This window comes from Cloeon dipterum, chromosome 4 (genome assembly GCF_949628265.1).
Source record: "Cloeon dipterum chromosome 4, ieCloDipt1.1, whole genome shotgun sequence".
In the NCBI taxonomy this organism is placed as follows: domain Eukaryota; kingdom Metazoa; phylum Arthropoda; class Insecta; order Ephemeroptera; family Baetidae; genus Cloeon; species Cloeon dipterum.
The window spans coordinates 4,373,068-4,399,397 of NC_088789.1; the positions used below are offsets into that span (position 1 = coordinate 4,373,068).

Consider the following 26,330-nt stretch of genomic DNA (forward strand, 5'->3'; position numbering starts at 1 on the left):
TGTATTTTTTTTTAAAATTTTAATGATGAATTATGTATTTCCGAAAGAAATGATCAATGGGATGTATTTATCGCGCAAAATATGTGAACCATGCTGCGTCTGATTTTCGACTTCAGCGTGGCAGACATTTTTAACCGTTCTCAACTTAACGCAGCTGCCACAGCTTCGTGGGGGCACTAGCAGGCGGATCTCGCGCAACAAATGAAGGCAGCAACATTCGAGCGCGGCAAACTGAAAAATATCGCTGGCAGAATTGATTAAAATTGTACTAAATTGCTATTATTAAGCATAATACAATTAAATTTATAGCCATTTACTTTTAAATATATTGCTCGATACCATGGCTTCACTTTTCTAACGTCAAAGTGTCTACAACCAATACCAAAATAAAAATCAGAAGTTGTCCGAGTAGACACGCAGGTGGCGGGAGTTGCGCATCTGATGAGGGAAATTGGATCGACAATCCGGCTGAGATTCAATTTTTAAGCACGTACCTCTAATTCATCATTCCGGTTTAGAGTAATTTGACTGCATTTAAAGGTATATTCGCGTTAAAATGGTCGTAAACTTAACATTTATATCGCTTAAATCGCATTCGCGTATAGAACGCGCTCCCCGAAGCATATTTTGTTGGCATAAATTACGACTAAAAATACCAAGCCGATGGTTGACGTTTTGTTGTTTGGCCTTATTTAGCCTACGGCTAGGCTTGGAAAGGCCACAGTTCTCTCTAGGCAACAACTGTCATTTACAACTCACTAATGGATGCATTTGCTTCTGTTTTCAGAATCCCTATCGGGATGGCCACCAAAAGGCCAGCCGAGGGCGAGGCGTCCAGCGCCCAACCCCCTTATAAAAAAGTTCAGTTTGAAGCTTTTCGTATCGGCCCTGTTTCAACTCTAGAAGAAATGGATTTAAAAGTTCTACAATTTAAAAATAAAAAATTGGCACAAGTAATATTTTTTTAAAATTTAATCAAAATTTTAATTAAAATAAATGTCGAACAATTTTCAGAGACTAGAACAGAGGCAGAGAACAGAGTCTGAACTTAGGCAAAGGATAGAACAGCTTGAAAAGCGCCAAACACAAGACGATGCAGTGCTTAATGTTGTAAATAGATACTGGAACCAATTGAATGAAGATATTAGAGTTTTACTGCAAAGATTTGACGCAGAAACAGCTGATGAGTCGGAAAACAAAAGTAAAATAAGCCTGCTTGTTGTGAATAACTAATCCAATTTTTTTATCAGATGAGAACGAGGCAACTACTTCATTCTTAATGCAATTGTCTTCATGGGACAAAGAAGAGCTTGATGAGAAACTAGCCAATCGCGTGCAGGTGTCCAAAAGGGCAGTTGCCAAGGTTATTCAAGCGTTTGATAGGCTGATGCAACGGAATGAAAAAATTACAATGGCATTAAAGGGTGATTTGGAAGGAGGTGAGTTCAATGACTGGTGAATTTAATTTTAAATCCTTACAATATTGTGTCTTTTTGCAGAGGAAGCCCCTTCATTAGATGAGACAATTAGGCAAACAAACATTGAACTGCAGGCAGAAAACCTTAGGCTCCAATCTTTACATACTCAGTTGCATGAAAAATATCATGCACTCAGTCTGAAAGCAGCCGAACACCAAGATATGATCACTGGCAAGGAGACCGAAGCTGCTGAACTGCGGAACCAAGTTGAAGAGTTGCAGTATGACCTCTCCAAAGTCACCCAGCAAAATTACAAACTTGAGCACCACTTGGCTGAGACCCTGGAGCAGATTAAAAACTTTGAGCACACCATTGAGGAGGAAAAACAGCCAGTTAAAACAGTCTCGAGCGTCTCACAGAAGAAGGTATGCTCATATTAATGTTTGCGAGTTTGGTTGTATTTGTGAAGAATTTATTGAGTGCTACTTTTATGCTTTCGCTGAGCATTAGAAATTTTATTTGATATGATTTATATTCCAGCTATTTGCACCTACTTGAATCATAGAAATCCCTTTTTAAAAATTGTGGCTTGAAGCTAAAAACCCCTACTTACAATTCCACAAACTAATAAGGAATCATAAGGGATTTATTTGTTAAAATGACAAATTATTGCTGTTAAAAACTTTTTAACTTCAAGTCACCATTGAAAAGGAATTTCTATGATTCAAGTAGGTGCTGGTTGTATGAAAATATGGCAGAAGCTGGAAAATGAATTCAATCAAAATTTTCACTCGGGTTGGGTTGGCGTCCTCACTTGTCCTTAGCTTTAGCTGAGATTTTTTGCTATCATTCTATTACTCCTTTTCACCACTTATTACTCCAGCCCTAAGTAAGGTTTTAAAGAGGTTAAAAAGTTTGGAAATTTGAACGAAAGTTTTTATGTTATAAAGTTATTATGTTTAAGATTGCTAGTTACACTAAAGTTTTGGACAGTTTTGAAATGCTGTGCTAAGCTGAAGCATATATATATGCATATATATCACTGCAATTGAAAGATATCTCATAGCAACTTATTTTAGCTGGATGAAATTCAGAAAGAGTGTGAAGAACAAAGAGAGCTATCTAACAACCGTCTGCAAGAGCTTGACCGTCTTCACCAACAGCATCGTGATGCTCTCAAAGAGGTGGAGAAACTGAAAATGGATGTAGGTTTTCCGAAGAACCGGAATAGCATGGATCTAAATAGTTAATCTTTGCAGATCCGCCAGTTGCCTGAATCTGTGATAGTCGAAACAACGGAATACAAATGCCTACAGTCACAATTTTCTGTCCTGTACAATGAATCAATGCAGTTGAAGACTCTCTTGGACGAAGCGAGACAGCAACTGCAGAACAGCAAGAACGCTCATCTCCGTCAAATAGAGCAGATGGAGGTACATTTTGATGCGTCTTTTAGTGCTTTGATGTTAATTAAACTATTCGTTAGCTGGATGAACTTGCTGCGCAGAAAAAACTGAGGACCGAGTTGATACAACATGAGGACATGCTTGCTCAGGTTAGGAAGGAGTATGAAATGCTCCGCATAGAGTTCGAGACAAACGTCGCTGCCAATGAGCAGACAGGCCCCATCAACAGAGAGATGCGACACCTGATAACCTCTCTACAAAGTCACAACACTCAGTTGAAAACTGAATCTGGTCGTTACAAGCGGAAATTTAAAGACACCATGATAGAAATTGGGAAGGTATGTTGATAATTTGCATGAAAACGAGGGTAATAGTCAATTTGATAAATGAATTGTAGCTCAAGAAGGAGGTCGAAGACCTGCAATCAAAGCAACCCGCTCCAGTGGAAACCAAGGAAACAAATAACGTTGAGGCTCCCGTCAAAGAAGAGGCTCCAAGCACTCCAGTAACTCCTGCTCCAGTGGTGCAGATCAAGGAGGAGCCTGTTGCTCTCAAGGAAAACGAAGATGATGTTGAGGTCAGCATCATTTTAGTGCTTTTTTGCAACTGGCTCAGTTATATGTCATGATCAGGATGAGGAGGGCGATGCTGCCAGCACGAGCAGTGACAAGGAGAAACCAGGCATTAAAAAGGAGATCAAGAAGGAGAAGGGTTCGACGCCAACTCCAGCGGCATCCACTACCCCTCCCAATACTGAGGTCAAAAAAGAAGTCAAAACGGAGAAAGATGCCAAGGACGCCAAAGCCAAGGAAGCCAAAAATGCCGAGTCTGAACTTGTCCGTGATTTGAAGGCACAGCTAAAGTAAGTTTATCTAAGAATCTCAAACAACAATTTGTATTACTTGTGGGTGTTATATTTTTTTTAAATGTTACAATTCCTTTTTAAATCTAGTATTTTTGCAATTCAAAGCACACATTTGTAAATTATTAATCAAGGAAAATCACCAGGAAAGCCTCTAACGACCAGAAGGAAATGAAGCTGCTGTTGGACATGTACAAGGGAGTCAGCAAAGACCAGAGAGACAAGGTCCAGCTGATGGCTGCAGAGAAGAAGGCTAGGGCTGAAGTTGACGAGCTGCGCATGCAGATGAAAAAGATGCAGGTGAGAACTAAATGTTCCCGGAATGCTTACTTGTCAGAAATGTTAAATTTAATGTCCTGAAGTATTATCAATTGCAGGAAAACAAGCGGGAAGAGCGAAAGCGGATGGCAGATGACGACGCCATGCGCAAGATCAAGCAGCTGGAAGACCAAATCGCGAGCTTGCAAAAGCAAGTTGCTTCCCACAAACAGGTAGATGCCAGTTGGAAGTTGAATCGCACCAATCACCACCTGAGGCAAGCTGTAAGTTGTAGAAAATTGAGACGTTGCTCGAGCACATCAAGCAGACGCATCGTCTTTGCCTACCCTTACAGCTTATTTCTTCTCTTTCTTTGCCTTTCGCCTCGGTTTTTATTTACATTAAATTAGTGTCTTGCTTTCGCTGATTCCGACGTTCCTTGTGATAGGAAGAGGAAGCTTTGCTCAACGAGATGGAGGTTACTGGGCAGGCTTACGAGGACATGCAGGAGCAGAATTCGAGGCTCATCCAGCAGCTGCGAGAGAAGGATGACGCCAACTTTAAACTCATGTCTGAGAGGATCAAATCTAATCAACTACACAAACTGGCAAGAGAGGAGAAGCAAGTTCTAAATGATCAAGTACGCTGATAAACATTTAACTTAAAATTAAAATTTTTGTTCAATAAAGAAACATTAAATTCATTTATCTGTGAATAATGGAAACTATTGCTCAGTCTGTTTCTAACTGTGGATCTTAATTTCAGGTTGCTACTTTATCAAATCACGTGGAAGCACAAACTCAGGTGCTTAGAAAACTGGAGGAGAAGGAGAGATTTATGCAGAATTCCCTAGCGACAGCAGAGAAGGAGTTAAATTTACGGCAACAGGCTATGGAAATGCACAAACGGAAAGCTATAGAGAGTGCCCAATCTGCAGCTGATTTGAAATTACATTTAGGTTGGTTTCTTTGCCAGTACAATCTCTCACTTAAATATTTCTCGTTAAGAAAGTCAAATATTATGTTATTCTTCTCAAGTCTTGTTTGCTTGAAATAATTGAAAAATCACTCTGAATATAAGTTGGATGTTATGGTGTCTTCTGTGCTTACAGAAAAATACCACGCTCAAATGAAAGAGGCGCAGCAAGTGGTTGCTGAGAAAACGGCGGCGCTGGAGGCTGAGGCGTATAAGACAAAGCGACTACAAGAGGAGATAGCACAGCTGCGGCGCAAGGTAGAGCGGATGAAGAAGATCGAGATGGCTGGCACTGCGGATGAGGTGATGATGGAGGAGATTCGCGAGTACAAGGAGACGTTGACGTGTCCCTCGTGCAAGGTGAAGCGCAAGGACGCGGTGCTGAGCAAGTGCTTCCACGTGTTCTGCTATGACTGCCTGCGCACTCGATATGAGACTAGGCAGCGCAAGTGTCCTAAGTGCAATGCAGCCTTTGGTGCCAACGATTACCACCGGCTCTACTTGTGCACCTAAATTCCAAAGTGTGATTTCTCAAAATTTGATTGTGGTCCTTTTGATGTAGATTTAAGATAACTGAAGACAGCTTGACAAATTGCTCTTGTCAGCTGAATTAATTACAACGTTTGACTGTGGAAAAGTAATGTCACCTCTCTTCCGGAACGCTTTCGCAGTTGTCAAAAAATGTTGATTTATTTGTTTAAAAGTGAAGTATTATTTCAATTCAATGATCTGCTGATAGGGATTTTTGTATAACCCTCCCACATAAGAAAATTGAGAACACAATTTCTGACAAATTTTAGTGCTTCAGTTGCGCTGAATGCTAGAACTAATGAGCTTATCTGCTTTCTTCATCAAACAAACCATGTTCTTTTTACAGAACATATTATTCCGTTTATTTAAAGCCATTTGCATAATTTAAATGCGACGCCCTATGGACATCACATGTGTGGTGGAATTGAAGGCTTGGACAACTCGATTAGTTTTTAAATAACGCACTGGTTGCATTTTTAATGCCTCTCTGATTTGCATTGCAATATCATGAAATTTGAGGTTCGCATGTCAGTGTATGGGGTGTAAACTTTAAGGAAAGTTGATTTGACACTACTTCCTGCAGTGCCAACTCTATTATGTTAGGCCAATACTATAATACTTTTAGATAACTCTTCAAACTGTTATTAGTGTATCAGTGATGGCTAATTTATCTCGGTCATTAAAGTACAGTCAATGCATATACAAATTTTGTTTGTTTCCAAATTGAACCTGATAAACAAATTCTATGATGAGACTAGCAAGACACTAGAAATATTATTATCCTCACATTTCCCCATTTAAACTGAGATAATTACGCTGCTAGCTGGTCCATAAAATCTTGCTGCTCCTGTTCCACCCTTTGAAGGTTGTGATATTCAGCATTCATGCGTTCCAGTTCTGCTTGTTTTTCCAGGGCTTGAATCTACGCAGGAAATTGCGAATCATTCTTCAACTACTCGCATTTTCAAAACAGCTACACATACCTGAAGCTGATGTTTCATCAGCTCGCGATGCTCGACTTCATGTTGCAGCTTGATGCTGGCTTGTAGAGCTAGCAGTTTTTCTTTTTCTACTTGCACGGCTAGTGTTTCTGAGACGGAAACTAGGTCTTCAACTATTTTCTGGTATTTTATAATATCTGCAAGAGCACGAAAAATTGTCTTTTCAATTTCGGAAATTTTTCAGTCTTGTAATGAAAACACCGCTAAGTTAATTTGAAAACAAAACAAAATTGTTAAAATAATTATGTTTGTAGACAAAATGTAGTATGAACTAAATTATATTCAGAAACAAGCAGTGCATAGAAAGTGCTGCTGAGCAAAATATTTAGCAAAGTGAAAAGGCAACTAAAAAATCAGGTCCCAATAAAAACACAATTTTGTATTCTCAATTTTCAACTATTAGAATAATTTAATTATGTATACTGCCCAGCAGCATTTCACAAATAAAAGAGCTGCAGTCGCGGGTTAGTATCCGCAGTGTCAACTCAAGCGTAAGCAAGAATAATAAAAGTATAAGAATGAGATGACTGCTCACTCTCGAGCAGTTCATTGCTCTGCTCGTGCAGTTCGTTGGTGGCGACCGCCGTGTCCTCGTCGACGACGCGCACCCTTCCGAGGTCGTCGAATTTGAGGCCCAGCTTGCTAGCGGTCATTTTGCTGCTTGTCTGCCGCTTCCCATGCCAAGTGGACAATGGCGAGTGAATAAATAAAATGGTAATAACGCAAGCAACGTGCGGCGCGGCTGTGATCGATAATAATGCTGGTCGCGTGCACAACCGATTCAAAACACACAGCAGCTCAAGCGTTTGATAATGCATGCGCGGAGCAGCAGTAAAATTGGTATGTGCCGGCTCCGTCCGATGAAATAGCAGTGAAACGGAGGGGTGGTTGAATAAAAAAATTACACGCACGGCGACAGACAATACGAAAATTTGCCTGACCCCAGGAAGCACCTGCTCTCTCTCCTATAGCTGTTTGTATAAAAAACACGTTGCTTTGTCTACCAATCCAGAACCAACCATCAAATTTTTATTCATCGCTCCGTACAGAAAAGATATTTGATATTCTCATCTCCACGCAAATTACAGCCTACGAAATTTTTACAAAGTAGGGAGAGGATTTTAAAATGAAGTTTGATTATATCTTTGTCTTTTTGTTACACACGGAGAAATATAGAAATCAATTTGATCCCTGGCACGAGAATTTCCGGAATAAGCGTGTTTTTCGCAATCTAATAGACGCTTGCTTTTGGCTGCGATGATAAATTTGATTGTGTCTGCCGAAATGCTGGTCAATTTGTTGCAGAACTGGCTCTTGGCCGCATTATAAAAGACAGAGCTGCTCGCTTTGGCATCAGGTAGACCAGAAATTAAACCAAGAAAGAAAGATAATGAATGATGAACGAATAATGATGTGAAGTAAATCCTGTGAATGATTGAATTTTAATAAAAATTAATTAAAAATCAAACCTAAAAAACATATTCTATGGGCGGTGCCTTCTGCTTATAAGGACACAGACCGACAAGACTAAGACTTAGTCTTGTTCTGACCAAAAAAAATTTAGATATGTTTGAACACCATTTAGAAATTTAAAAAGTAATAGTAAAAGTGGTTGTTTTAGCTTATAATAAGTTTCTCATAATTTATGAAACGTTGAATCACAAATTTGTAATGAGGAAAAAATAATAAAACTTTTGGAAATCTGAATGACTGTGTTAAGCTATAGAAACATTGAAACTTTCTTTTGATCTAAAAAAATACGGCATTAAAATTTCGAAACAATTTAGGTGTCTTTTAAAGCACTTACAACTATCTAGTTTATTCTTTTTTATTTGAAATTGAAACATTATAGAATATATAATGACTTAAGCGAAGAAAATTATTTGTTCACTGCGGAATTTACCTCATACACAGTAAAGACATAAAATATTACCATTCTTAACTATCTTGTTCTTAAATTTAATATTCTTGAGCATGTCACAACATTAACGTCTGCAGATCAAGTTCCAGTTTCATAAATAAACTTGGGTCCTCACGTGGATTACTCGTAAAAAGCCCGGTGGAATTCCACCTCGGCAACTCCTGACCTGGCCTTTGATTCCACATTTAGACTCCCTAGACCCACATAATTTTTTGCGCGCAAAAAATCGAGCGAGGCCGAAATAATTTAATCTTTTTTACGCCCGCCAGTGCAATTCACTTTCAATATAGGCATGCACAACACAGCACGCCGCTTGAAGGCCTGTGTTACGTATCAGCAGCGCTTTGACTGATCGTTTAAAAAGGCCAGTGGCCACTACTTGCTACACTGGTCACACGCATACATTATTATATCAGAACGGTAATGAGCACGCCGGCTGCAACTGCAACACAACACGTCTATTACTGCATGTGCATTTCAATTAATGGCACAGCACCAACACCAATTCGATGATTGGGGCTTCAGTTTTGCTTGGAAAGCTGAATCAAGAGCGAAAATTGTAATTGGTAAACAAATTGTAGATAAAATTACCTATTAACTCTTTGGGGAAATTTTGAGAAATTATGATTGTACGTCAATTAATCGATAAATGTTAAAATATGTGCTATACATTTTAAATTTAACAAAATCACGAGTAATTTCTGAAAAAAATAAGGGCAATCAAGATTCAATTAAAAATCATGAGAGAACTTGATTGAAAATATTTTTTTAAAATTGCCTTCGCACTCTACAAGAACGGGCGCAGACCGACAAGCGACAAGTCTCATTCTTGGATTGACCTAAAAAATCTACACTCAATTAAATGCGTAGTATTTTTTACAGCTTCGAAAAAAGATATTGTAAAATTGAACGCTGAGAAATCAATGGATTGGTATATAGGAACGTGTTTGTAAGGTCGTGGTCGACTAGTCGCAAACTCTTTACTATTCCAGTTGGGTTTCTAATAATAAAGATTTATTAGTGAACCAGATTTTGGTGGCGAAAAGCAGACACCTGAGGTCTGGCTAGACTCTATGCTTCTAGCTATTAATCCCCGAGCAACGCACACTCCGCTCTGCGCCAAACGAAAATAAATAACAAATAAAGTGGCCGGCTGTCGGGCTGAGCACAGCCACGGCGCATTCATTCACTTGGATAAACGCCGGTCAACTTTCCCCGTTTACGTAATTGAGAAGAGAGGGAACAAGGGCCGGCTACTTAACCTACTTAAATGCAATAGCCGCCTTACGTCACTGCCGCAGACAGATTTGTGTGTGTGTTGTATGTGCTGTACGCTATAGTGATTAATAAACTAAACAAACTATCGACTGGGGACGAGCGCTATTTACTCAATAACTTTGGCATCTTCAATATCCAATTGCTGAAATCCAATTTATACGAATTAACATGCTGATACGGTGCTACGAACGGAGGGGATTTGGCAAACTCGGGCAGGTTAGATCTTTGAGCACTTTTGGAAAACAAACTCAAAATGCCGTTACCGAGATTTTTTTAATTTTTACTTCACATTTAACTGACTTGTTGCAGGTAGAATTATTTAACTCTCGTAGATTAAGGTGGCAAGCGTCAATCTGGATATAACTGGTCTGCGATAATAAAAATAAACCATTTCCTATATTTCACAATTGGCCTTGCCTCAATTTATAAAGTATTTTTAGCCCAATAAAATGTAAACAAACATATTAGGGACACTTTGGTAGTAATAAAAAAATTAAATTCTTATTTAATACTCATGACACTTTTTAACACAAAAAATCAGACTATTGAAAGAGATGCTGGTGTGATTTTGAGTTAGTTCAAAAAGTTATAATTTATACAATAATGAATGAAGAAACATTTAAACTAGAAGTTTATTAAAACTGGGTTGCATGGTTTAGGACGGGAACATATATATAATTTAATAACCAAAACCTTTGATTCCTTCCCTGTGTGTTTTTCCATAAACAACACTTTGCTTTTTCAATTGATATGGCTTCATATTTTCATTGAATTGAGCCTCCAACTTGAACAGAGAGTCCCTCTAAACGTGGATAAGCCCAAGCAAACAGCTGTCTCTTTTCAACGCCAAATGCGGTTTATGCGCTTATTTAGGTAGTTATATGCATTTCACGAATGGTTTAAGGAGCGATAAATGCTCTTTTGATGTATTTATTAAATAGGAATGCGCTAAAACCGTTTGAGCGTAACAGCCATTGATCGTCGTGATAATGATAACACAAAACTTTTGCAACAGCGTATCAATGCGAAATACTCTTGACAAAATTTCACATTTCCCAATTTCCTGATGTTTCTTACGAAAATCTGTAGCACGCATCGAGATCATAGCGAGTGTCTCTCTTACTAAGCAGAATAAGGCAGAGCTGGCCTTGGCGGTTGCGGCCGCGCGGCGAGCACAAAGCCGCGACTTGTGCAGTAGAGACGCGCGTTCTTTCATTTTCCACAAGTCGGACGCGCGCGATGAAAAGCGCTTTTCATCTCGGTTATCCAATCGTCGCCGTCAGCGTCCGTGCGAAATAATCACCGACTTCCTTGAGTTGCATCTTTTTCGATTCATCATTCGCGCGCGACTTTTACTTTTAGCTTAAAGAGCAGTGCGTTTTGCAAGTTTGCAACAAAAGAGCGATATCGTGCTATTATTATTCAATTATGAGTGGTCCACCGTAATTCATCCTCTCTTGTGCCTTTCGTCTATCAATCAACTCGCAGCAGACGATCATACTCCAATTACGAAAGCGTACGCGGCGCGCGATAATAAATACCTGCGCGCCGCGGCTATACAGAAACCGCCTTCTGCTCGTGGCTAAATTGAAAATGACAGTGATAATATAGTCTGCGAGCCTAATGACGATCAGGTCCAATTTGAATCAATCATTTACCGGCAAACTGGATTGTTCCCAATCAATTTGAAGTAAATAACACAAAACATAACTCATAGGCTTAATTTCGCAAGAGAAATATTTGATTCAGGAGTCATGATTTTTGCTTATTTGTGCCCGATTTCTATTTTCGGAACAGATTTTCACCTTTAACTATGTGGTTTCAAGTGATTGTGTTTTTACAACTTCCTGATTCGTTCAGAGGTTGGCAGCCGGCATCGCACAGGTGCGTCGCATGTTGCATATATGTTCGTCCGTATATCGGAGTTCCGACGTGGGTGCTGCGGCGTTCACGATTCCACAACCCGGCGCGGCGGTAAACGAGGAAGCAGGTAGAAATGTTTTCAAAGGTGGAAATCCCTGCACGATTGGGTCGGGACGAGGAATGATTTTTATCTCCACTTGTGCGGCAAGCTGCTTTAGTAAATTACGGCGTGATTTGCATCATTTTCAATTTTATGGCTCTTAAGAAGGGAATTCCGATAGTTCATTTCCACAACAATTATCGAGGCTCTTTTTCCTGCGCGTCTGATTTACTTTGAGGCACTACAAAGTAAGAAAAATAGCCATACAAAACTTAAAACCATCATTTATATACTCCAAACGGTGAATGGAGTGAAAATTATCATATTTAGATATGTTCGATAAAAAGAATTAGTATGAGAGAAGCAGCAAAGAGTTGTAAAAATTGATACGGACGCGTGAAGGCTTAGTGTTGCACGGATAATTGCGTTTAGTAAATTATTCATTCAATATAGACTCCAAAACAAAAGTCTTAATCACCAAAACAGAAAAAACTTCTAATGGTCCGCATGTTCAATGCATACAAATTTTATTTTTCCAAACACTACTTTTCAATAATATTTTGTTTTTTAAACCTATCTGACAAGTGATAAACCTCAGTCGATTTTAAATTGCATCATATTTCTGTCATTTTTAATATACAGTTAAAAATTGACACATAATTATCTACTCTCACACGATATTGACAAATTTTTAGCAATCAAGATTCATTTATAATATAAACATCAAATCAATAAATCTTGATTACTTGAAATTTCTCTATATCGTCGTCTATTTTCTGGATATTAGACGATTTTGCTAATGCAAGGCCAAACAGTTGTATACAGTTGATTTTAAGATTACATTATTTTTAGGTGCAGAGATAATCTAAATCATTTTATACAGAGCATAATTAAAAGTTGAGATACTTATACATTCAAACTTAGCCAGACAGGATTAAGCCCCCTGAATTTTTATTTTGAATTGTTTTAGGAAAAAGCATAATAATAAAAAAATGTATGCCCCGAAAAAGACATTTAATGGGAAAAGATTAATAATATAAATGGACAAAACAGCCGACTGAAATTTATTGTTTTTCCTTGAAAAGAAAAAATGACTAAAATGCAGCCCAACTGACTTAAAATACAAAAAATATTTTCATGTCAATGCTGCACAGAAAGCCAGAAAATATTTTCAAACAATTTTCATTCCACCAAGAATTCCCAATTAACTAAAAAACCTTCTTGAACTTTTTGCTAATTGAAATTCTGCATAATATTATGAAGTTTAAATTATAAAAATGCTTGAAAAAGATTTCCTGTCCACCTTTATACACAATTTATGCAAATAAAAATCTCGTTGTTGCCTATTTCGCTTATTTTTACACAACACATGCCCATTTTTACTGAAAACGAAATCGGAATTAAAAATGAAAACAGAAATGCGTGAGAGGATACTCGTCTGGTCGGCAGACGGTTTCGGCTTTCATAGCGGCGCGGCGCAAAAACGCGAGAGGGGCCATGCATGGCAACACCACAAAATCCATCCTCGCACACAAAGGTTGCTTGCCAAAGGACCCATCGAGGGGAAAACGGATTTTTTTCTGCGTCTTCCTCTCGTGGCAGGTAGCGGCGCAGTGCCGAGAGGGGCAGCAGCACGAAGGAAAAAAGGAGAGGAGCGAGAGAACTGAAAAATATATATAACCGCCGCGGGCCGATACCAATAATCGTAATGACGCTAATAAATGCTCCAACGTCCGCAGCCCAACTACAGAATTATGTAGCCGCGCGGCAGACAGGCAGGCCAGATAGTTTTAATATTTCCGCGCCGGAAGTCAAACAGGTTTTCGGAGCAGAGATGCTGCCAACTTTGCTCTCCTGTGAGATCGGTCTGACCTTCAAGAGGAAGCGAGCATCACTAAAACTTTATTTCAGCACGCCAATGATGCGCAAAATAACTGGCACTTAAATGCTCAAACTGCAAAATTGTCTAGCTATTAATGTGAAAATTTTGAAATAAAGATATTCTTCTGATTAATAATACGTTGAAAACGGGCGCTTCGTGGAAGTTCAAATTGTAGTGCAGGTGAACAATTCAATTATTTAAATTTTCATTTGTAACTTATAGCCTCTGAGATTAAGCAAAGTAAAATTTAACAAAGTGTCATTTAGGTTTTTGAATGAAAGCATGTGTCATAATTATTGATAGGATTTCCACATTTTTGTTTTGTGGCTTGTATCGTTTTTCTTGTTTTCCTGCTAACAAAACTATATGTTTTTCAACAAAAATGTTATTTCCGCTTCAAAGGTCAAACTCATAAATTGATTTGTTTCACTTGCCTAAAAACTACTCAATGTCCATTGAAGTCCCATTCGTGTTATTCTTAAGTTGACAAATTTAAAATAAAATGTATAAACAATCAATGCACCTGTACAATCATGTCGTAGGTCGCTGTTTTAAATATGTACTAAAATCAATCGTTGTCGTGTACTCGTAGCAAGGCTAGTTTCGTCAGTACTGTTTGCATTTAATAGATAGACACACAACAGGAACAACTAATTAAGATTATTGTAAAAATACGGTGAGTACAAAATAATAGATGAGTTTAGCAAATTTTAAAAATCAATTTTTTGGCCTAATGTTATATACACATTTGCTAATTGTTTAGAGAGATTTTCAGGTTAAACCATTGAATTTTAATTTTAAGACTTCACTTTAAAAATAATAATTTTGCGTTCTAGGAATTATAATACCTGGGTTTTGAAGGTTTATTTCATTGGAATTTAAAACAGTAAAACAGACTTGGTTCAAGCATTTTTTTTGTACAATTCCTCTGATTTTGTTAGGACATTTTTCTACTTATTCTGTCGTTGGAGATAGTTGTTTTCCATTCAGAATTTGTATTTAAAATGCTGCAAGACTTTTGCATTTTAAATAAATGTGTATTACGATTTTTTGATGAAAAAAGGAGGAAGTTTTTTTAGCATGAGGATGAAGTCCGTCTCTTTCATGATATGGAAAAACCAACCTTGAGTGTTGACATCTAAATTAAGAATTCCTAAAAGGTTACAAAATTAAATCTGAATGAAGAAATCGTACCTCAGAAAAACTCATTTCAAAATCGGAGATCAAGAGAGTTTGTATTTTTAATATAAGATAAACGCTGTCAATAGACATTATCGCCTTGCTTTTTTATTGCTTCCCCTTGCTGCCGATAACTTGATCTCAGTCAGATCTCGTGCAAGGAACAAGTTAGCTGTCTCGAAAATTGCCGTCAATATACGGCTTTGGAAGAGGAAGCTGATTGCTGCTGTCGGGCCAAAAATCACGCTGCGGCCCGACCGCAGAAGTCAACGCTTTTACTAGGAGCAACAAAAACAAATTGCATCGCGTGTTTGCCCGTATATTTGGGGGCCAAATCACGCACGCAATTTCTTTTGTTTACACAACCTCTCGCTTTCGTCGTCAATTTAATGCGGCTCGTCCGGACTTAATTATCGCGTCCATCAGCAGAGTGGCAGTAAAATTATTTCACAGCTCGCGAGACATTTAAAGGGCAGTTAAACTGTTGCCGCAATAACTCGGCATTAAAATCTATAAAACAGCAGCCGCAGAGCGGGTTTCTTATTATGGCCGCGGACGCGGAGAGCTAGAGACAGACGCGAGAGATGCGATAAAGGAGTTAGTGCGCCGTGCAGCTTGGCTGGAGACATCAATGAGCGATTTACAACGTGGGTCGCGCGTGCATTTGACCGCGTATACGCTCGATTATTTACTTACCATGCATACACATATACAACGTGCTACTATTACGTTAGAATGTGGAACATTTGAAAGTTGAAAATAAAAGCATCAACCCTGAACTGGACACGCTGGCTGGAGCAATCGCGGGCACGACGGGAGGGCGTGATCGCCGCCGTGCGCAACATTCCGCGCGTATGTCACTGAGAAACCCATTATTTGAATACAATCGGATCGGTGAGCGGAATGAAATTGATGATTTATACGCGCACCGCCGAGAGTGAATAATACGAACCATATTGAAAAGTATCTGTGAAGTACACGCTGTATTTAATTGCCCCTTATAAAGCGGTCGATATGTTTATTGATTTGATCTAAGATAACAAAATGAGTATATTTTAATTTATTTCCTGCCAACAATTCAAAATTCACTGCACCATTTCTGGACTTTTAGACAGGTCCAGAAAAATTCTTCTTCAGAGACGAGTTGGACGGTGTGCAGTTTTTGTAAATCTGATGGTTTACAGCTAAGATTTGGAGGAAAACGTGTTTTCTTTCGGAGACCAGAGTAATTAAAACACAATGTGACAGCTAAATATCGGTTTGCAAGTGATGCATTTACGAAAACTGCATACCCCTCGACTCGTATTCATGTCCCACGATATACTGAAGTAGTTTCGAGGTGATATTCACAAAATTCCGTTGTGCAGTGAGGTGCAAACAACAAAAAATTGTATAATTTTGCTTTTTTAGGGTGCAAAAAAGGGGTTGGCTTTCTAAGACCTCTGGGGCTATCTAGGGTAGGTTAAGACTAGTCTAGTGGTGTTTGGTTGTGGTTTTTGAAAATCAGACCAATTAAGGGCGTGTAAACCTTTTTTAACCCTCAAAAAAGCAACTTTTTTGTAGTTTTCATTTTTTAGTAAAATTTTGAAGCAAAACTCCATTCCAGGTTTTGACTTACCCAACTCATTTGTACGCTCTCAAAGGTGGCAATATCAAAATTTAAAATTTCCACACATTCATTTTGAAATTTGAGTTACATTCCAGAAATTTGATTTAAGAGACCCATCACTCAAGTCAAAAAGGAAGTTGCTCCACTCGATGATACCAGTTCAAAGGTGTCCAAATTGTAATTCTACGACCAATTTGGATTAAAAATAAAAAAATCCAAAAGCACCCATAAAACCCGCAAAGGTGGGAAAGTCAGGAACATTTTAATGGTGTGTTTGGTAAAATAGGGCCTAGTGTCAGCAAAAATTTATCATCAAGATCTCCAGACCCCTGCCAGAACTACGTACCTTTTATGGGTACAAACTTACAAAGGCTCATCTATAACCCTAAAAAATGTATCTCTGTTTATAAAAATAAATCTTTTTATATATTACTTACTTTGTACAACTTTTTCAATGTCAAAAATAGCAAACCTTTATTCATCTAAATTAATCATTTTAAAATTAGCTTGCTAAGTACATAGAATATTAACCTTGCGGTGAAACTAATACCATTAAAATAAGTTACCACTTTCCGTTTCTGCCTGATGAGTTTGAATTTATTACAACTAACGATGTCAGTGAGTATCAAACTCAATAATTTACATGCTCCCAAGCAGAGTAAGAAGTAACACGGAGTCGCATTGTTTTCTAATTGTCCACGCAAGCATTCCATTGGTGAACTGAACGTGAAACAGGCCCTAAATATCTGAAAGCCATTAAGCCACCGACGCTTGGAACGCAAACTCTCTGCTGTTCAAACATTCTAATCTCCTTGTCACGTTAGGTGGAAATCAAATGAACATACATTCAGCTTGACGGAGAGCGTACAAACGCGTCGAAAGCAGCTCTATTCAAACTGGATTTACGGGGAGATTCTCATTCAAAACAGGTTTGAGAATTCAAGGCAATTTTAACATTTTTTAGGCTATTATTAAGTAAAATATGATTTGGCGGAAAATGTATATCAAAATAAAAGCTCTAGCCGTCAATGCTTTGAAATTGGCTTGTGAACGGATTTTTTGTTAATTAAAAAGAAAATCAAGAAAGAAGGGGAAATGAAGAAAATTTACCGCACAGGTATGTGGTTAAGTGAGGGTAAAATATAAAGGAGTTGGCTGTATTGCACATTAAGAAATAACGGGACATCACTCCCGAATTTTTACTCGTATATACAAGTAGACTATAGTCCCAAATTTGTGATTCTATTTAATACATATTTTCTAGACCGGTCCAAGGCCTGATTGGATCAGTAAAAGCTGAGCTCTCTGATTTTTCTTTAAATTATCCAGAATATAAAGTTCAATTAATTATTAAAAATCAGTTGTAAGTCTCCAGGAATTGCGGTTAATGGAAGCAAAAGAATTTTCTTTTAATGGCGATTCTTATTTCCAGACTCTTCTCAGCCGTTGTCACAAAGACAATGCCTTTCTAGCTCGCCTAGCTTGCCGCGGCGAGACGCGAAACTTAAGAAGCGAAAAAGAATATTATTCAAACACTTTTATTTCTTATTATTGTATGTATAAAGGCATAAAGGAGCCGAGCTGAAGAGGCATGTACGCAATCTTTGGCCGCGCGCGCTCTTTGTACGATTGCGGAAGAGGTAATTCGAGCCCGAGCGCCGCGCCGCCGTCGTCGTCGTCTTCTCAACCCTCGGTGGGCACCTTACCACACACACACACACACACACACACACACACACACACTCACATACACATAAGGAACAGAGAGGCACAGACACACAGCGCCTGCTGCCATTTGATGCCCTCGAATGCGCATTTTACGCAGAGTTACATCACACGAATGTGAAAAGAGCGAGCGTTTAATCCCCAGCAGCAGCGCCGTTTTTCTTTTATTATAATCTGTTTCCTGCTCTTTCTTCGCCGGGCAAACGAGTTTCTCGTCGGATTCCACACCCTGAATCTGAGCATGAGCGCCCTTTTCAATTCGCAGCGGCCTACCTGATAAATAACGAACGCAAAAGATCTCGAGAGTGCCGGTGTAATTTCGCTAATTTATCTGCTGCTCGAGAGACGAGCTGCCGCTTTTTGTGTGCGTGTGGAGACAACCGAGAAAGGGTCTGGCAGTTTAATCGCTCCAGCAGATACCAATAATGCGGTTTTTGCGCGCTGCTTTGACGTTTCCTGCTCCCGAGAAATCGCGTTTCTCTCCGTTCTGATTCGATAAGTTGATAAGATAGACAAAGGAGAGGCTGCATTAAGCACTGAGCAAAAAAAGAGGCACAATTCGATAAATTTGTCCACTGCACACAGGCTCATAAAATTTGTTATATATGGTATTTAATTAAATTAACTGTGTATTTCAAGAGAAATATGTAAATGAACAATTGCCTCAGAAAGAAATTCCTGTAAGACGCTGTTGCATCAACTAAAGCAAGCTTAAAATTCTTTAGAACCTTGTGATTGCTGATTAAACAAGTAAAAATAAAAAGCTTGTAGAATTTGATTATTTATTTTTTGAATAAACTTCACTATTGCTAAAAAGGAAAACGATCTTCAAAATTAGCATAAAAAAGATCTTTTGAAAAGAGTTTTGATTAAAATTGAAACTTTTAACAAACTTCAACCGATAAAAAAACCAAGGAAAAATAGGGAAATGTGGGAAACATTAAATAATCATAATTTATTTGCGCCTTGAGTTTTTGCTTAATTTTGATATCCAAAGAAATATATGCAGGCCCCTTTAGTAGACTGGGAAATATGGGAAAAATAAATTGAACTTGAAAAGTTACATCAATATAAAACTGGAATATTACTTTCTCTGACCAACAATGCTTCAGAACCAAGCATAGCAGGAAAACTAACAAAAAATCGATACTAAAAAGACCACTGTCTGCAGGCTGTCATAATCGCAAGCCGCGATTGATTTATCTCATGTGGCGTTGCGGGTAATTAATTATCCCCACACGCACTTAAGGCGTGCGTTAATTACAAAAAGAGAGAAATGAGACGGTAATCAAGATGCGTTCCGCCCCGAACGCGCAGATATGTGCGTATGAGAAAATGCCTGTCTTTCGACCAATTGGCTGACAAGAATCCGAAATGCACAGGTACGGAAGAAGGTGTGCCCGCCGCCAGGCAACACCCTTTCGTATTTTACGTGCGAAAACAACACACACGCTGCGGCCGATGTCGCTGACCTTCGTGTGCTGGGTGCCCCCTCGCGGGCGGAATGCCGTCATCTCGCTCGTCTCTCTTTCTCTCTCTTCTTGCGCTGCTCTTTGTGTGTGTAATCTGCGCGCGTGGAAATAAGAAAAAAATAAAAAAAATCGTACGTACACTCTTCTCTCCTCCGCTGGAGTCAATCTTCTTCGCCGCAAGAGCCAGCCAGCACGCCCTGAAAATGCTGGCCGACCAGATCTGCTGCAGCACACGCCTTCAGAACCTTTGCCAAAGGAAAAAGGCGAAGCTGGAAATTGCTCTCGTGATCGAGCTGATTTGAATACAATATGTCACTTTTGTCCTTTTCTTTCTTTAGAGTTTCAAAAGAGTAGATGTGACTATGGTAATAATACGTTATTAGGTGTTTTTTTTACCAGCAGATACTCACAAGAACGATCTAATTCGATTTTCTTGAAATATAAATAACAAGTAAAGAATAATTTGGTAAAAAAGCACAATTTGAAAGATAACTAAAGTCTGCTTTCATAAATCAGGGTAAAGTATCGTATAATTTACATTGGAGGTTGCTACTTCTGCTCTCAGGATTTTAGTGGCAAAAAATGCCATGAAATATTTCTATTTTTTTCATTTGAGCATTAATTTGGAAACTAGAAAGACAAATTCATTAAAATGTATGAGAAAGTTAGAGATAATATTCTTCTCAAATGAATTTTGCTCTTAGGCGCCCATCGAAGTTAAGCCATTCAAGCCATTGCAAAAGGGGGAGATTAGATCACCTAAAATCCCTGTCTGTTGTTACTTTTCATGATCAAATTTCTCAAAAATTGCATGTTGGTTTTAAAAATTAAATAATAAGTCTATAAGTAAAATAATCAAAAGTCCGATGTAGTATAAATGTTTGCAATTATTGTAGAAACTTGTTAAAGTGGTTTGAACAATTAAATAAATTAAAAATCCATGCCCTTAATTGTGTTATTATGACAAGATCTACGGAAGGTGTGCTATAGAATAATATATACAATTGTGTTGCATTGTATTTCGTCAATGCAAAATGTATACAATTTGAGCTTCTTAATATGGCGTATTCAAATTGAAATCGCAAAACTCTCAAATATCATGCGTCAGTTGATAGGTCTCGACGAGAGGAATTTAAATCGAGAATAAAACAACGTGAAGTGATATATTTCCGTCAAAATTATAGCATAAAACCAGATTTAAATTTCTACAGCTCTTGAAATAAACGTTACAACTTTCTCGGAAATATTTTATAAACTCTTTACTGCCTGTTACTTATCCGAAATTGATGTCAAAGTGACTGAAACTGATATTGACTGAAAAACGTCGCCACCGACTGTAGAACACGGAATAAAGGCCTGCGTGACACCGGACACCTGTGCAATCGTCAGCAGGCCGCAATAATGAGAGCCCCTTATATATTCCTGCCAGAGGCGCGCGGACGGTGCAAAAGGAACAAAAAGCTCTGAATAATGGGATTTAAGAAAACCATCGGAATGCAGGAATTTCCCGGTGATTGGTTTTGCGTCAGCTCTCGTTTGCGTCTCGTCTCGGCCTCTCTTTAATAATTATGCATCGTGCAGTAGGGAGCCCTTTGCGTCGGTTTTGGAACGCATGTGTGTGTAAAACAAACACCCCTGTGCTGTGCTGCGTCTCGCCATTACCCGCCAGCACAATAAAAGGCTTTCCTCCTTCGTCAGGTGTAATCGAATCTGTTTTGGCATGTGAAACCGCAATGTGCCGACTGCGAACAAGAGGGCAAACATCTGACAGCGCTTGTGGTGACCAGATTGAGTGACCCGGCCTGGCTGCATTGCGACACATCTTCCTGTTCACCCGAAGCCTATTCGCGCCTTCAATTTTCTTTGGCTTCGGATCGAGTTTTGAGAGCAACTTGGAAAATTTCTACGCCACCGACATGCACATTCGGCCACTCGGCCGGAACGCCCTCCGCTCGTTTTGCGCGCCCGATTGACTCCGACTAAACTGTGTCGACTGTGAATATTTTCTTTAGTTTTTTATTCCGTCTGCGGCAGCAAGGAACTCCTATAAAACGAGGAAATGCTTCCTCAAGGGAGCAAGTAAGGGTTTTTTTAAGTCACGTCAATCCTCCTCTTTCATGATAGGAGAGACATCATACCTTGACAAAAATCAAAAATTATATTAATCAATTTATAGTTTATTGAACACAAAGTGTTATATATACATTAAATCACTTGTTTAAATAATTAGAAATTGCAGACTTAGCTGCTAAAATCTAAAATTATGATGCAATTTTACTCTGTTGTACGTTATGTCACTTCTCAAAAGTGTTTAATTTTGCAAAACCAATTTAAATTGACAATGAAACGCACTAAATCTTGTATATTGGAATTTATGCGGTCACAAATGGCGCTTCAATCAGTTTAAAATTCAATAATTTGCTGAAATATAGTAAATTAAATCTATAGAAATTGAACATTGCTGAAAAAAATTATGTGACGAAAAAAAAGGAAAATCTTTAGTGGGAAACTTAATATTCCAAGAAATTTAACATTATCTCGTTTAGTTTCAACACAAACTTATCCAAAAACACATAATTTTACAATGTTCACATCACATTTTAGTTCGGACTTAGAAACCTTAAAACGACACCTGGCTCACCGATTTCGGACGATTTCGAAATTTTTACCTTTTAGGTCATGTCAGAGTTATGCCACGAATGTCGAAACTGGCTTTAAATAATTTAAATTAGGTGTTATTGATGAGCCAAAGTATTTTTAACTGTAAAAAAATCGTCAACAAAAGATACAAATTTTCAGTTCTGTTGAACGGCTGCAAAGCGGAGTTTGTAACTTTAAATTAAAAGTGCAACGGAACTACATACTGCGAGTACTCGAACGAAACGTATCGTACTTTTATGCTAAGGGCTGCCTTTTAGTCCTACTCCTCCAAAAGAGAGGGCCACTTTACTTTGAAAAACTGCAATTTCTGGAAAAGGTCGCATAAGGGTGCAGCGGCGGATAAAAGCTGTCCCCCACTTAAAAGTTTATTAGACACCTGAAAAAAGACACGGAAAAGTGCTTCAGAAATATTTCATTACAAGGTGACCTAAAACATTTTTTTTTCAAATTGATCTACAATAACTGACCTACTATGCAACCTGATTTACTTTCTCTTGAATTTTCCTGGAACATGACAATGAAAATTCAAGCTCAAAACAGCGTATTCAACGTTTTTACAAAGCGTGCTTCTCAGAAAATATGTACACTATTTTCTTTTACCTGTGGAACAATGAAGACTTCTTGCGACCTTGCAAGCTATTCTGCCTTACAATTTGTCTTCAGGAGTTGCTGCTGTGTCAGGGTTTTGTTGTGTTTTTGACCAAAAGTCTGAGCTATAGAAACAATCATGATTTTTTGTGCTTAAAATATTGACTGTCGTAAATTTTCAAAGCATTATCTACACAACCTTTTGCTTAGGTGCTCAGGTATAAATAGGATACTTATTATTTCCCAACTGGATTTTAAGTATTTTGCACCTCCTACTGCTGGTTTTTAAAAATGCAAAGAGGCTAGGAAAATAGTCGGGGGCTCACGACATGATGCATTTCGCGATGCTTTTAAAAGACGATTGTTCGACACAAAGCACGTCTTCTTCCTCTAAGGTCGCTATGAACTTCCCCTACCTGAACTTTATGGCGTTGGAACACAATGAATTGATAATCCCGCAACTCTCTAAAGTGCAGGCGATCGCACACAAAAGGCAGATGCAGGCGCAACGCGTTTCACACACAAAATTTCAGGACAAAATTGGTACCTTTATAACGGCGAGAAATCCCTTTTTTATTCGTCTCCGTCCGCCTAAGAATTGCATGATTCATATGCATTATCCACTGGACCATTATCAATTTTATATCTTCGCCTGTACAACAAATAGACCTTCTTTCGGGTGCACAAAGACCCTCTTTTTCTGCATTTTATTTTCCGTGATTTATATTTCCTTAAGGTTAGTTCGCATTGAGCACACAACTTGGCGAACCCCGCTGTGGACAAGATATCGGGCTTTAGTTTGATTAGATAAGCTGGTGAAATATGCAAACAAAAGCAGTTTCGACAGTAAGATGTCAGTTATGCAAATGTAAATAGAACGGAGAGAGTGCTGCGAGAAAAACAGGACGAATCACAAATTCTGATTTTTGAAAAGCAAGAATGACGTGTCGTCGTGTTTGCTTGATATTGATCCCCCCATATATTCAGAAGCAGATTTTATGTCATAGTCGTATGAATAGCAAGTAGAGATCCAAATTAATTTACTCTCAGTTTTCCCCAGTTGGTCTAAATTAAGTCAGCCAACGTTCAAAAGATTAAATTATGCGAAAACCCCGGATTTATGTAAGATACCGTGTCAGGAAGTAGTTCGATCGTTGCTTCACTTTGGAATAATTCAAAAGCTATATAGGTTGAAATTTGCGTTTAAAGGTCAGTTGCCATGTGTGTAAATTGGATATCTGTGTCCTCATTTCCCCAGACTGACTTCCGCCACTTTTTATCACTTCAAGTGAAAAAAACAATGCTTTTTTTTAATTACTCGTCTGCATGAACTTTTTTCCTGCCCGACGCAAGGGAAGACAAGGACAGAAGTCCAAATTACTTCCACTTTCTTTTCTGATAACAATTGCGACCAACTTCATTTAAATGTGCATACCAGAGCAGTTTCTCAACTTGATTGCTTTGACATGTAAAATGTATTTATTTAGCTTGCATAAGACACACACGAGAGAGGATTTATTTAAAATTATGTATATCGCGCATTGGTTAAAATTCGATTGGTTCGGAGTGACATGTGCGTGCAAATGAGATGATGTGAAAAACCTCTCGTCGAGATTGAGTGACACGTTGCCCTTGGCAAGATTTTATTCGCAAGCGCACATTTGCCGGCGATTTTTCACTTTTGATGTTAGATTTATTGAAATGCGACGTGACAAATAAAAAGGATGTGGCATGCAGTTTATATAATGCCACGTGCCTCGGGTTATTTGGATATGCGTATTGCAGCCGATTTTCTTTTATCAAAATAAAAAAATAGGAAGCCGGGGAATATCTTTAAATTATTTATTATTTAGACCCACAGAAAGACCTTCGGCACAGAATCAAAACAGCGTTTGACGCAGGACCAGCCACGTGCTATACGCTAATGCATGGAAATTAGGTTCAAAATGGGCATATTTTATTATTTGGTTCGTCACTGATTTTTTGTCCATGCGACATGATGTGGATTATTTAAAATTATTTCGGACTTCAGGATGATCGACCGTTAAAAATTTACAGGTGCCGAGTCGAATTATCAGAATTTAATGCGTTGCCTTGAGACAGGGACACAAGGTGTATTGAACTTAAAAAAAATCTAGCTCTTATTTCATCTTAACCGTAGATTATAATTTTTACAAATTTAAATCAGGCTTGCAAAATTAAAATTAGTAAAACTTTAAGGTTTTTGAGATAAAGGATATTTTGAAGAGCACTACTACTGCTGTTACAATATTTCTGAATATTTATTTAATTAGCCAGAAAGGATCTAAAATGAACATCCCAACTCAAAATTTGTTGATAATTTATTATTTATTCACTGTTCCCATCAAAATACGCTTTGACTGCTTAAAAATCTATCCTTATATAACTAGTGCTTTATTTTTGTTGGATGAAAGTGAACAAAATTTAGTTTCCAATTTTCAAATAAATCTATTTTGTTACCCATTTCCCTCAAATAAAATTAGATTGATTTCAAATGCATCTCTTTATAAGTCTGCTCAACTTGGCTTTCTTCTGCAACCGGATTAGTTGTAATTTAAACACAGAGCTAATTACTGAATTCAAACGCGTTCTTCCCCATCAGCTCGTTGTTTTCCTTATATTCGAACGGTAGACAGGCAGTCTCTGCACGATATTGAGCACCCGGACTTGATCCGAGAGGTGTTTTCGGGTGCGCAACAACACAACTCCGGCACGCCGGATCGGAATATAAAAAATTAATAGCGGGAGTGGCGAGGCGCGCGGCGCGTTTTAATTAACATCTCGGCGGGCACGTCCGCGCATTTCTCTCCAGCACACGACGATCACTCTTTCTCTCTGTGAATTCTGCTGCGTCTCGTGTTTTCCGCCGTCGGACGCATCGCCATTCCCGCCGTGTGCGAGATAAGCGGCGAAAAACACGCAGCGTGGGCACTCTCAGGTACATGCATTCGTCGGAACGCACCCTGAGCAGCGCGCAGATGATTGTTGGCCCGCGGCCAGAGTTCATTGCGAATGCGTGCGTGGGGTGGGGGTCGAAAAAATGTACTTGAGCGAGAGATGGCTCCGGAAACACCTGAGCAGAGGACAATGCTCTCGAAGGTGATGACCGTGGGTGCTACCTGCGATATGTACCACGAGCGGCGCACCAGCATCTCTCTCTCTCTCTCTCTCTCTCTCTCTCTCTCTCTCTCTCTCTCTCTCTCTCTCTCTCTCTCTCTCTCTCTCTCTCGCGTTCCCGCTCTGCTCGGCATTCGCACCTTGTCTGCGCATACTCACAGACACGCGGCGGCGACGGGCATTGTTGCTGATGGCCCCGGCTACCTTTTGTCCGATTTCCTCCATTCTTCGCCGCGCCACACTAACTGTACGCGTGAACGAGCCGGGAAATGATCGATTCTGGTCCGGAATGTGTCCTCCATTAGATGGTGCAAAAATTAAATGAGCAAAAAGTGACCGTTTTCGCGGCTTTTTTTGCGGGGAACTTGGACGAGCGGCTTCATTTGGTCGGGAATAATTGGCAAATGCTTCAAAACAGCTCAAATGCAAAAACTTGCTCTTCGTAGAAATTGAATTAAAACAT

General features: G+C 38.8%; 2 protein-coding genes across 4 annotated transcripts; one reads left to right on the forward strand and one right to left on the reverse strand.

The window, feature by feature from the left end:
• The first annotated feature begins 390 nt into the window (after window positions 1–390).
• Window positions 391–6,156, forward strand: Bre1 (E3 ubiquitin-protein ligase Bre1). 3 transcript variants are annotated; one of them, XM_065491798.1, is made up of 15 exons: window positions 391–540; window positions 788–953; window positions 1,015–1,201; window positions 1,251–1,439; window positions 1,500–1,843; window positions 2,498–2,623; window positions 2,678–2,851; window positions 2,905–3,162; window positions 3,222–3,401; window positions 3,457–3,686; window positions 3,833–3,986; window positions 4,049–4,228; window positions 4,393–4,584; window positions 4,710–4,902; window positions 5,056–6,156. In XM_065491798.1, exons 2-15 carry the CDS (start codon window positions 801–803, stop codon window positions 5,430–5,432), a joined length of 2,937 nt encoding a protein of 978 aa, XP_065347870.1. In that variant the 5' UTR covers window positions 391–540; window positions 788–800; the 3' UTR covers window positions 5,433–6,156. The 3 variants fall into 3 exon arrangements, with proteins under 3 accessions (XP_065347870.1, XP_065347872.1, XP_065347873.1); XM_065491800.1 differs by having other exon boundaries at window positions 4,064–4,228; XM_065491801.1 differs by having other exon boundaries at window positions 4,064–4,177.
• A 76-nt stretch (window positions 6,157–6,232) lies between these two features.
• LOC135944685 (intraflagellar transport protein 20 homolog) lies at window positions 6,233–7,444 on the reverse strand. The gene is made up of 3 exons (XM_065491802.1): window positions 6,987–7,444; window positions 6,434–6,588; window positions 6,233–6,372 (listed from the first exon to the last, which is right to left on the reverse strand). Exons 1-3 carry the CDS (start codon window positions 7,267–7,269, stop codon window positions 6,262–6,264), a joined length of 549 nt encoding a protein of 182 aa, XP_065347874.1. The 5' UTR covers window positions 7,270–7,444; the 3' UTR covers window positions 6,233–6,261.
• Window positions 7,445–26,330: the final 18,886 nt, after the last annotated feature.

Coding starts and splice junctions, on each gene's coding strand:
- Bre1 (XM_065491798.1), top strand. CDS start 801: ATGGCCACCAAAAGGCCAGCCGAGGGCGAGGCGTCCAGCGCCCAACCC. Junction 3,163..3,221: donor CCATGATAGAAATTGGGAAG/GTATGTTGATAA, acceptor AATGAATTGTAG/CTCAAGAAGGAGGTCGAAGA. Junction 4,585..4,709: donor AGCAAGTTCTAAATGATCAA/GTACGCTGATAA, acceptor TCTTAATTTCAG/GTTGCTACTTTATCAAATCA.
- LOC135944685 (XM_065491802.1), bottom strand. CDS start 7,269: ATGCATTATCAAACGCTTGAGCTGCTGTGTGTTTTGAATCGGTTGTGC. Junction 6,589..6,986: donor GAGCAATGAACTGCTCGAGA/GTGAGCAGTCAT, acceptor GTGCTCTTGCAG/ATATTATAAAATACCAGAAA. Junction 6,373..6,433: donor TGATGAAACATCAGCTTCAG/GTATGTGTAGCT, acceptor TTTCCTGCGTAG/ATTCAAGCCCTGGAAAAACA.